At 40.8% G+C, this 12,510-nt stretch overlaps 1 protein-coding gene across 2 annotated transcripts in view; it reads right to left on the minus strand.

Moving 5' to 3' along the window:
* Window positions 1-3,518: 3,518 nt before the first annotated feature.
* MIDEAS (mitotic deacetylase associated SANT domain protein) overlaps window positions 3,519-12,510 on the minus strand; it is a 55,629-nt gene continuing 46,637 nt past the window's right edge. For both annotated transcript variants that reach the window (XM_032113151.1, XM_032113152.1), the window contains exons 9-13: window positions 12,251-12,339; window positions 10,962-11,111; window positions 10,579-10,758; window positions 9,982-10,181; window positions 3,519-8,647 (exon numbers count right to left, since the gene is read on the minus strand). In XM_032113151.1, the coding sequence (XP_031969042.1) occupies window positions 8,437-8,647; window positions 9,982-10,181; window positions 10,579-10,758; window positions 10,962-11,111; window positions 12,251-12,339 (830 nt within the window). In that variant the 3' untranslated portion in view covers window positions 3,519-8,436. The remainder of the gene's footprint in view (window positions 8,648-9,981; window positions 10,182-10,578; window positions 10,759-10,961; window positions 11,112-12,250; window positions 12,340-12,510) is intronic.

Genomic DNA, 12,510 nt, shown 5'->3' on the forward strand with positions numbered 1-12,510 from the left:
CAGTTTAGTTTCAATATATTGCTACTTAATTTGTGATTATTAAGAGGAATTCTAAAGCATTCCAATTTAAATTGGCAATTGCTGAAGAGTTTTGAGTTTGATTTGGATCCGTTACTAAAAATAAGGTCAAGAGCACAATGGCAAAAACTGGGAACATTCTTCACCCAGCACAAACTTATTTCCAGGCAGCTGTTCTCTTTACCTGAAACTAGTTCCTTAGTTCACTGGATTTAGACAACTTCATTTTAGTTTGTCATTTCTTTAGAAGTATTCTCCTAGCTTTATCATAAGTAAAGGCAGCACTGACCAAGAAGCACCATGGAGGAGAGTGTCTATAGTCAGCAGCCATTTCATATGGGCGTCATTTGAAGCCAAGCCACTGTTCACTTGCAGCCAACCACTCTTGGCAATGTGGGTGTGCTTGGGCAGTACAGAGCCCGTGGCACACTCAGGTCCTACTGGCCCCAGCTGCTGGGGGAGGGCCCACAGGAGACTGGCTGTGCCCTTGACAACTGTAGTTACAGTGTGGGTAATGTGAGCCAGAGCTTGACTGACTCAAAACTTGCCTTCTGAATGTTCCCAACAAGGGGAGATGCCAAATTCATCTCTGTGTTTGGAGATACTTTCAGAATAGACCATGTGGTGCTCTTCTCCTAGTGCTTGGCCACAAAGAAAAGTGGTTGAAGCTCTGGACCTGGTCTCTCCCAGCACATCTGGAAGAGTGGTGTGTATGGCTGGGTTAGCTCCATACATGAATGGGACAGGAGAAAAAGGGAGTGACAAGCACAGTCCAATGCCAAGTGATCCTACTGGTTGATTCTTTAATATCTAAATATGGCCTAAGTCTGTACATTTCTGAAGGTTGTGTTAGATACAGCAAATACTCTACGCTTTGGCTATTTTGGGGCATTCTGAGAGCAAAATAGAAACTTCGTGTTCTGACTATGTTGTGATGATTGAAATGAAACACAGCTCCATTGACATGTTGTGAGGGATAAGAGCAGTTCCTGGCTCTTGTAAGTGATCAATAGAGGCTATACCTATGGGAATCAGTCCAAAAAGTACTGTAGATGGTGGTAGAGCTGGGTGTATTGTGTGGCCCACTGGCACTGGTGCTTTCCACGGATTGAACAGCACAAATTCACTAGCTCTTTGGGGGCTGCATTACAAATACCACCAAAAAAGGAAAAAAAATCATTCTTGAAGGAAGGAAGCATCCAGTCTTAGCATATAATTTAAAACCCTTCTGATAAAAACCATGTGCCAGTCGCATTGAAACAATACAGTAAGAAAAGAATAAACTGTGGCTCTTGTTTGTCAGGAGATGCTTTGTCTCAAAGCTGGAAGCTTCACTTAACCTTGCTTTGCCTAATGAGCCATGATTACTCACAAGAACAAATCAACCCCCCCAAACTTTTACTCCTCTAAAGTAATGTTTCCCTAAAATTTTAAATTTGCACTTTAAAACTATGCACTGGATGTGGTGGAAAACATAGAGAGGTGGCAGAATTATAACAGCTGGTTTGCATATTGCTGGTGCTACACGATGTCATGTGTAAAGTGACAGTGACAGTGGGCCTGTGTGCCCACAGGGACATTGGAGTGAGATGCTGGGAGGCCTGGCTTTCACTTGTACACTTTGCTCTTCCTATCACACCACATCCAGTGAAGTAGTAAGCACACTCTTACTCATGGATGAAAAGAGCACCCATGTAAAATGTGCAAGCCATGTGGAATTCTGCTTTTCCCAGTGAAATTATGGAGGACTAGCATCCACTTTACTCTTTAGAGAAATATCCTAAGATTAAATAAGTGGTAGGAACTAGCTAGGTTTATGCTTGCTTGTTGGCACACTCACCTGTCTTCAAAGAGCTGATGCATGTCGTGATTATTGAGAACTGAGGAAAAATGACAGAAGAGACCTGAGAACCAGCAGATGACTCGGGTGTAGGCTCATCTAGAAAAACCTTCAAGCAAGAGAAGCACTTTTAACATCCCCTTTGGCTATCTTTTGTATACAAAAATTTTGTAGCACAAAAAGCTGTTAAATTTGCTGTGTTTAAATTATTTAGGCCTATGTTTATAAATGTTATTCTGTGAAACTTGTTCAAAAATAATATAACCTTATTTTATACAAATGTCTTTGGCTGATGTGTAACGAAATAGTTCAGCTTGTGAAGAGTATTTGGAAACTAAATTCTGTTCTCATTAAACTTTCCTAGCTGCTCAGGGTGCAATGTATTTATAGTATGATAGCATGTAAATGCTGTTCCTTATTGCCTCTATATTTTAGAATAGAAAATAACTTAAGGCTTTTAAAATGCTGATATATTGTGTTTGTTGTCATCTGATACATAAATATTTTTCAATCTTTTAAGACATCGGTTGTCAGAATTTATTCTTAGGTCCTCAGAGAAAAGTCTACTGCTGCTATATGGGGAAAAAAATCCAAGTAAGGTTGAGAAATGGCTGATCTTTCTTCAGTACAGAATTACTAATTCACTTTGAATTTAAATTCTGCTAACAGTAATATACAATCAGTTCCATTAAACCCAGATGGGGGAAGGCTAATTGATTCATAAGCCTCTCTAATAAAACTCTAGCCTTCGGTAGACCATGTCACTGAAATGTAATTTCAAAACTCTGATATAAAGAAAACTCTTTCTACCCCACAGCAGCTGGTCGCAATAATGTCAAGAGCAGCATCCCACAGTGATGCCTGTAATGCTATTTAGAAAACATACAGGGAGTTACTGCAGAATTCCTCACAATACCACTAACTCGAAACTTACTAATCACTAAAATGCTTTATAAGGTTTCTTTCAGTAGCTGAAATAACTTCCAGAAGCTTGGGCTTAGATCCAGCAGTAAAAAAAGATAGAACCCAAAATGCTCAAAATGTGTGGGTTTTTTCATTGTCTAAGGTTTGTTTGCACAGCCTCAGTTTTTATGCAAAGTACTAAACTTCAGCACTTTTGCCAGCTGGCTTTGACAGGGATGCAAATGCATTACTTAAAGCCTGAAAGTCCTGGTCTGTTACCTCAAGTGAAGGCTTTGGTGTTCCCTGTCTCTTCTGCACACCAGGCAAAATACCATTTTTTTCTCCAAACACTACTGCTGATCAACTGCCACAGGCACAGGACTAAACTAAAGCAAGGACTTCTACACTAAGCTGAAAAAATTAGTGTTTTCATGTCTTGGGCTGAGTCTTTCTCCTGCCAGCTTTGCCAAGAATATTGAAAAGGTCAGTGTAAATTAACAGGTATGCTGCCTTAGATCCTAGGTGCAATCTCACAGAAGACCAGTCAGGCATTGATACACATTTCTGCCACCTGCTTTATGTAGCATTTGTAGCTTTTAAAGACATCATGCCCATAGCTGTGAGAACACCTGTGTAGCCTAGTTAACTAAAAGGTTAAGTACCAAAACAGAAGGACTCGTGACAGCCTCCTGTGCACCACAGCCCGCACAAACCCCCAGCCACTCCCTCACACCATCAAAAAACTCAGCTAAGAAACTATTTTTTAAACCTCATTTAATAAAAGGTTTTTTAGATATATAGAGGATATTAAGTAAATAAGTTACATAGTACATTACAATCACATCAGCAAGATTTCCTTTAGTGTATTAATATTTTATAAAAAAGCACACAAAAAATAAATTCAGTCCAGTCTATCACAACTGTACAGCAACAGGTAAATATATTTATATATATGTACATTTTAAACATGTAACAGTCTTTTAAAAGGTGCCCTAGGCAGCAGACACACAAAAGGAAGTGTCTGCTCACTTATTAAAATAAAAGTAATATACTTTATTATAAAGCATTTATACAGTAATTACAAAGGCTGACTGCTCCTGTACAGTACACCAAAGCTTTGACTACAAATTTAAAAACAGAACATAAAAAGAATGAACACACAAAAAAGTTTATATCAAATCTGAACTACAAGGGGAAAAATACATGTGGAGAAGCTGCAGGAAACTTTTTTAAAATACACAGTTACATTTCTATAAAAATATATGTTGTCTTCTAATCTGGAGAAATTAAGGGTTTTTTTAGGCTCAGCTGTCAGTGGAATCTTAGTCTTGGAAAGAAAGATCCTTAGACAGCTTGGGATTCAAAGTTTGTGTCTTCTTAACATATGACACAGGAGAGAAGGAGGGAAAGTAAAGCAGCTGAACCCAAGTGATGAATTTACATAGAAACTCACCCCCACCCCCCAAAATCAAACATGATTGGTAGACTTGCTTCTCTGTTTCTTTAAAGCTTTATAAACTTCCAGACATACAGCAGAAGATAAAGCAAGGAGAAAGTTTGTGTGGGAAAATGGGATCAGAATAAGGTTTCTTGTAAGCACTGGACTAAATGTGCCATTGTATGAAAGCAGACAAGATTCCTATGGCTATCGTCCTTCCTACTCCTATTTCTTTAAAATACAGTATGTATCTGGAGGAACCTTCTAGTCCACTGCCTGAAAGAGAATTAAGAAGTGTGTAACTGCTGAGAATGAGAAACCACATTTGTGGTTAAGGAAACACTTTTTTTGAATGTTGATTTTAATCTAAGATTGCTGTAATGATAAAAATGACCAAACGCCTCAGTTTGATAAATCAGAGAGTATTTTTAGTTAATTTGGACTTTGTCTACAATGGATTTAACAGATGAGTTACCTTTGAGCTTCTGAATTTCTATCTTTGCCCTGCCTTTAAGCAGCTACATCCCCACCTGTTTCTAGCCAGCAAAATTCCATGGTCCTGCACAGCTGAGTGAAATTCTGTAGGCCTTCAACTTACACAGCCAAGTTCTCTCTGATACCATCACCTGTATCAGTAAATGAACAAACATCAAATAAATTAAAATGCAGAGTGGTTCTTGCAGCTAGACTGCAAAACACCTGCAGCTATATCAGATATGCATCACAAGTGCATGCATCTATCTAGTAATTACATACACACAGAGTCTTACAAAACTCAGATGCTATCCCATGCAATCACAAACCTGAAAGACTGAATCTCTCTGTAAAGGGCAGGCAGAAGCACAGGCAGAAGTACATGATCAGGCCACAACGTGACCTGTTGCTGCATCTCTGTGATGCCCTATGCTGGCATCAAGACTCAAGTAGGTAATGGTTTTGAAACAGCCATCTGACTATATGACCACCTGAAGCCTGATCTTGCACTGTAAAAGGCAAGTCTATTAGTACACATTTACAGAATTGCAGTCTATAAATCTTATTTTTGTTCCCATATAAAAGAGCTAAAGCAAAGAGACACCTCGTTCAAACCAGTGACTTTTTACTGCCTGTTTTCTAAATTAGCAGCAAACCCTTACACTAAATGGGGATCAATCAACGGGCCTTTAAACGATGGAAAATAATGAGCATGGAGTTTTAAAACAGACATATCAACAGAACATTGACAAGAATTTTGTTTGTTTGAAGTGGGTTTTTTTAAATATTAACTGGAATAACACAAACTTAAATTAACACTGCGCTGCAGTAAAGAGCCTCTCAAGTTATTTTTCCCCCACTAAGAGTAGGACATAACTCATTCCAGATTAGATAAATTCCATTCAAATGCTTTGTCCACAGAATATGGGAGTTGGTTGTTTGGGTTTTGGTTTTGTTCTTTATTTAAAAAACAATTCCCTGCCAACTTTTGCTAGTAGGCAGGATGTAATTCAAATGCAGGATAAATTCCAAACTCCTACCATAAGCCAGTGGGCAGCAGGCTTGGCTTGCCTGTTTGTTTTTTAAGATGACACTTGGAGGAGCTGTTTTCCTTACTACCATGCCAGAAAAGAAGTCTTCTGGTGGCTACTAGCAATTCAAAAATATGCTCAGAAACATTCCAACTTGATGCCACTTACTTGGCACATTTACCTGATTGTGGTCAGCCCTGCTAACCCACAGCTGTTGTAGAGGTTAGCCTCAGAAAAAGCCCTTTCCTGATTTTCTTCCAGTGACAGACTGTGTCCAGGTTTCCTGTTCTCTTCTACCTTATACTACAGCCAGGTGGGAGAGGAACAACCAGTACTGGAATCAGTACATAATATACACAACATTTTTCTGCAAATAAAGAAAATCTCTGATTTGTTCTAATCAGCACCTCAATGGCTTGTCCTTGATGAGAGGAAAAATTATATCAGTTTCCTAAAATAGGGAGAAATCAATGAAAGATGTGGCCTTTGGAAGACTGTAATGATGCTTGCAGTTGTTTTACCTACTGTCCCTCCAGACACAGTGTGCCAAAGCTTCTGTTGTCTGCAAGGGCCCTACAATAATGGTAGACAAGCATTTTCTCCAATTTATAGAAGAAAAAAAGATAACAATCAACACTGAAACCCTTAATAGGAAGACTGATTTGCTTAAGCTTCTTTTTAAAGAAGCAGCTTTTAGTTCTTTGCAGTTTTTGAATGATTTTAACAGTTCATGATGTGCCATCTGCTTCCACAGCCTGGTTAGTCAATAAGACCCATACACATGGAACATGGAACAGTCATCCAAATACTGACATAAAACCCAGTTCTGATAGGAATGAAAAATACAATCTTGACAGAAAATTGAACACTTACAGGTGAAAGTGTCAACTTTGCAAAAAGTGCAGTCCTTAATGGTACTCCTCCTGATTTTGCAAGAGTATTAACTCTTTCCGCTATTCAGAAAAAGGATTCTATGCAAAGGCATAGATACATCAAAGCAAACATTGTACAATACAGTCTCCCAAACACGAGAGCGAAGCCATCATAGTTGCATAAAACTACAGGGCAAGAAGAGTGACAGATGACATGCTGGAGGTTAGAGCCTCTTTCTATAGTTAACCAGGAATTTATCTAGCAGCTGGAAGGGTCAAGATTAAAAAAAAAAAAAATCTGCCAATCAGGTACACTCTGTAGTTCACATACAACATCATCTCCTGGATCCTTGCTGGGGAAGGCAGGAGCAATCAGCTCCTTCAGTACAGGTCTGGTCTGACACAGTGCCAGCACCCAAGAAGCTGGGGATCAGTGCTGCTCCTAAGGACTGGATGGAGGGAGGGAACTGGGCAGCTAGGCTACAGGCTGGGACCAGCTGCCCACGAAGCACAAGGGATTCTCTGCATCCTTACAAAAGAATGATAAATGTGGGCTATAAAGATGTACAGAACAATCCTGTGTGAATCTAACATCTGTCACCTGAGCCACTTCTTCTTAACTCTTTCACGAGGAGCTTTTGGTGGCTAGACTTTTTGGGCTACTAGCTTGTGTCAGTTCTGAAAGAAGAATCAGCCTTTCAGCAAAGAGCACTGCTCACACCAGGACAACCCAGCAGGCAGCACTGCCCAGCCCACTGGTGTGCAAATAGGTGACAAGCTTCTCCTCCATGTACATACTGTCTGACAGCAACTATCAGGGAAACGAGGGCCCCGCCATAAAAGCTTGATGATGGCAATTTCAAGGAGTAAATGAGGGCTGCTACAGGACAGAAGAGGATATTGAGAGGTAAAAACGTTCACAGAGGGATCACTGCTGGAGATGAGTCCATTCCTCCCATTTCTGAGGTGCACACAATCCCGCACACAAGAAGATCTGGGTTCATTTTCACTAAACAAACTTGCTCCCATTTATGCAAATTCAAATCCAGCAGTTTTCATTTCAAATTGCACTTGTGAAGCCCAGACTTCTTTAAGTTAATCAAAGGCTGACTATTTTGTCTTCCAAGATGAGACAACCTGCAAAGCCTGTGGCTACTCTAATCCCACAGGATATTTTTATATTCATTGCTACATTCTTAATGCCACAAGATAAATGACCTTAGGCTTCCATTTGAAAAATAAACTTCCTCTCAAAAGGAAGAAGACTGTCTTGCTCATCCCACTTTTCATTTTTGTGAAACAGAGGTCAAAAGTGCACACCATCTTTCCACAAAACTTGTTGTCTGCCTGAATAACTGCTCAGAAAGAAAGGCAGGAAAGCATAAAAAGAAGAACTTGCTGAGAAAGGAAACAACTAGAAATCACAAGTGTCACAGTAACTGGATACACTTAGCTCAGAGCAGAGCTTCATTTTCTTGCTCCAGTCTGGAAACCTTTATATCCAAGAGTCCCACTACCATGATTCCTGACAAGAACAAAAAGAAAGGTCTGACTGACCTGAGAGAACTTACTTCCACTGCAGGTGACATTGTTCTATTATGTACCTCGGATATCATTATAAATAGAATAGAAATCTTATTAGTCTTAAAAAAAAAATCCAAGTTTAAACAAATCTTGTTATCCACCGTTCTGGCTTGGTCAGTACTGGCAAGGTGAAGTGGAACATGTGACATGAGGAAATGGCAGCACTGAAACCGAGACCTGATGGTTCAGGTAAGAAAAGTGCAAGCAAAAAAACGTGAGACCGCCAAGAGGGAGGTTGGGTCCAGCCTTGCTACTCCCTCCACTTCTGGTCTGCTGCTATATTTCTCCGTCCTCATCTGAGCTGGCGCTGCTGCTCCCGCTGCTGCTGCTCCCACTGTCACTGCTCTCTTCCTGCTGGGCCTGGCTGCGGGCTGCTGCTGCCGCCGCCGCTGCCTCCTTCTCTTGCTGCTTCAGCGCCGCCGCCTTCTTCTCCTGCTCTGCATGGCTCTTCATGTGAGCACTGCGGCTCTTCACCTTGTAGAACACCCTGAGGAAGGCACACATGTACATTAGCACTGGCCCCTCCTATGGCCTCTTTCATCACTTCTCCAAAAGAGCTTCTGCTGCTCCAGCCTCGAGTTCGTGAGCTTCAGCTCCAGAACTCCCGCTGGCTCTGAGATAGAGCACCTACAGCAAACACCACTCGGTGTGTGGCAGCACAAGGTGCAATGCTAGCAGGAGATCCTGAGCACCCTCAAACCACTTGCTGTATTTCTTACTGTGGCCATTTCTCATTCAGCTCTGAATTCAGAGGGGCAGTATCTGAATTATGCACATGCTGCTTAACACAATGGGACCCTAGTTTTCAGGTGTACCCCTGTGCTGCAACAGTACCATAAGCATGGAGGCAAATGACAGCCCAATGCCACTCCGGAGCCTTGTCCACACAGCTTGAAATGCTTGAGCTTTTTCCTTCTGACTTCACATTTCTGTGATCTATTCCTCCATCTTCCACCATTAACTATTTGGACTTTGCATCAAATGGCACAAGTGAAGTTCAGACACCATTAAGAATCCTTGTCTGCTTGTCCTGTGTCAGAGGCCAAGACCAAATCCTAACTGCCTGACCTCTCACAGCACTGCCCTTTCCAATGCCACATGCTCCCCATGGGCAGAGACAGGGTGCCTTCAGCAAAGTTCCAGCATCACAGGAATTTGTCACATCCCTGGTGATGTAACTGGACACAGATTGCATGTTTTTGCCATCCCCCAGCTCAGTATCTTTTTAAATAAAGGGATAACCAGTGGTATTACAAGACTGTTGTTTTAAGAGTAAGCAACTTATGTATGGAACTGAATTTTCTTGGCAGTTATTATTCTGTTGGCAACACACCTACAAAAACTACTAAAGCTGTGTGAGGAAATACAAATATATTTGACATCCACCAAAGACAGCTGCAAATGTAACCAGGGGAACTATGTACCTACTGGCATAATAGCTGCTGCTATAACCATGCTAGTGTCTTGTGTTTCTACACCACTGTTCTTAAGTCTACACCACGTTCTTAATATGTGATCTAGCAAATACATAGAAACTTCTTGTTACAAAAATGTAAGCATTACAGAGGGCCAATACATCAGCTGCTTGAACGTGCAGCTTAACACCAAATACTGTACACAGTTGAAATGCAGGTGGTGTCTCATGCCATTTGAGGAAAAACAACCCTTAATTTGCAAGTATTAGTGGGGAAATGTCATTAAAATTATTGCCAATGTCTACGGCCTAAATAGAAAGACTGAAAGCTCATTTGAGAAAAAACTTCTACAGGAGATGCCCTACTGTGATTCTGTGACTGTTGCTGGAAGCAGAGTTGGTCTTACCTGCCGCATTTTTTACATGGAAATGTGTTTTCTGTGTTTTGTGTTTTACTGGTAGCATCTGATTTTATCTTCTGTTTCCTCTTCTTTCTCTGCACTGGAGCAGTAATAGGCTTTCGAGGCTTCACTGTTGTCTCCCTTGGCTTCCTCCCAATTCTGCTCATGACAGTTGCCTCTTGACGCCTCATATTGGTGTCATTGGCCTTTGCAAAGAGGAGAGGAGTTGAGGCAAAGTGACACTTAAACCCAGCATCAGAAAGAAGACAGTGGCTGAGCTCCAGTGCTTCACTTATTCCAGACAAAGGTTTTATTTAATGAGAAAGTCTTCAGGCTATTTTAAGGACATTTCTCATCATGGCCCTCTGTGTGCACCAGCCACAAAGAATACATTGCATTTTTCCACCTTACACATCCCAGTTCTCCCATGACAGCACACAGTCTGGTTGATAGTAACACTCTGAGCTACCTCAGCTCAATCTCTTGCTCCAGAAAAAGTTAGAGATGGAAACTTTTTGCATCTGGAACTGCCCACCTGTTTTCTAAACTATTTGCAGAGTGAAGGTGGCATAGAAAGCACAGCATGCACAATGCACCACTTACTATTACACCATCTTGTAGTGTCTGTTCATCTTTCAGAGCATCTGCGCTCCTCTTTCTGTTATCCAACCCTTCCTCTGCCTCCTCTTCTTCCTCCTCTTCCTCCTCCTCCTCCAAATGCCCCTGTTCGTCACTGAAGATGTCCCTTCTGAGAGGAAGAACACGTGCAAACCTATGGGAACTCTTCACCAGAAGATAAAGGAACTGTTAATTTTGATGTCTGTAAGTAAATGTCATTATGTGACACAGGACACAAGTTTGTGAGTCTGGACTCCTGTGGAGAAGCCAGATTGCTTGTGCTTTTGATATTACCGGTAAATGAGATAACACACAAGACTTCACACCACAGTCCAAAAGAGGTGAGAGAAATTTAGGAAATTACTTACCTTTATGTCAACTTCAGCTTCATCTTTCATAGATCTCTCATTAGCACCATCAATGTCCCCAAAGATTAAGGTCCCATTCCGACCAATTTTCACCTGTTTCTTGTATGTGTAGTAGAATTCCACACACTGAGCCACTGTTTTGGTTTTTATCTGTTGTTTAAAAAACATGAAAGTCCAATGGATTACATGATTTTAAGACGACTTATAATTACTAGGAGTGCAATAAATACACTTTGTGTTTTCTTTCCTTAGTAGTCTCCACTCCACCACAGCTGCTGTTCAAGTCTCCTTTTCTGTGTCATATTTGCCTGTCTGACTCATCCCACAGCCCATCCCCTATTCCCATTGTTATTCACTGAGAACTACAGGACAAACTTTCCAAAGAAAAGCTGGTTAATGTAAAAGTGACAGAACCTGGACCTTTGTAAGCTTACTGCACCTCTTAGCCTCTGAAATGTTCCAATTGAGCTATCAGGCTTGACAGCAGCCTCTCAGTTTTATGGGGGAGCTTTATTTTCCAGCAGCCCGTCAGAGAAGACCAGACCAGAATACTGACCCAAAAATGGAAGTGAAGGTTTGCAGCCCTTTCCTGTTTTGGCCATGTGCATTTCATAGGCATATGATGGTAGACAATTATCAGCACAGACTTGTGACCATCTACGTATTCTGTATCAGTGATTTTTCTGAGAGTTTTGGAATATATTCTTAGCTTCTGAGCTTTTGCAACTTAAATGCTCTGGGGGAATTTATTCAGTAAATATGTATGCAGCTCCTGATTTTGCACTCTCCTTCGGTGATTTCCCCCTTGCTGACATGCCATACCTCATCAAAATATGGGAGTGATCATTTTTACTATCATTGTCACAAAACTGGAAAGAGAGAGCTAAAGGATGCATCATTCACATATCCTTCTTTGCTCCTCTCCATCAGTGGCAAAGATGTGTTTCTTTTTAATTTTATCAGCAAGCCATCTAAGCCAAACACTACCAGTGCTCTATAAATGTGCTCTGCAGAGGAGATATCTGCAGCATGGACTAATGAAAGTAAGGCACTTTAAGTACCAGGGCTAAGTAAACAAGAACAGCAAAAAAACATTATTGTTCTAGCTTTCTGATGAGATTTTATGCTGCGCTAGATGCTGACATTTCTCTGAAATCTTTTGAGTGCAGGACCTAATGCTTAAAACTGAGGTTTCAGAAAAATCAGGATTGAACTTTCTGTATTAAATGTTCAACAAACATGTAAAAATGTATCACTGCTGTAATGAAAAAAAAAAAAAAGTAACTTACAAGCTTTTGGACCAAGAAAAAGTCTTTCTTGTAGATTGCAATGCCTTTGTTGAATAGCTTTTTTTCAGCAACTTTCCACTTGTCTGATCCTGTAGGTAAAAATAAGTTGTAAGGAAGCCCATACAATTTCAAATGTTTTCTCTTCTATGTACATTTTCTTCATGTTCATCTTAAATAAGACCAGTACACACTTGTAAGGGTGCAGTCTCTCCTCGAACCTACTACAGCAAAACTGCAGACTGCTGTTAACTCCTCCCTTA

Source organism: Corvus moneduloides, chromosome 6 (assembly GCF_009650955.1).
Source record: "Corvus moneduloides isolate bCorMon1 chromosome 6, bCorMon1.pri, whole genome shotgun sequence".
NCBI classification, from domain to species: domain Eukaryota; kingdom Metazoa; phylum Chordata; class Aves; order Passeriformes; family Corvidae; genus Corvus; species Corvus moneduloides.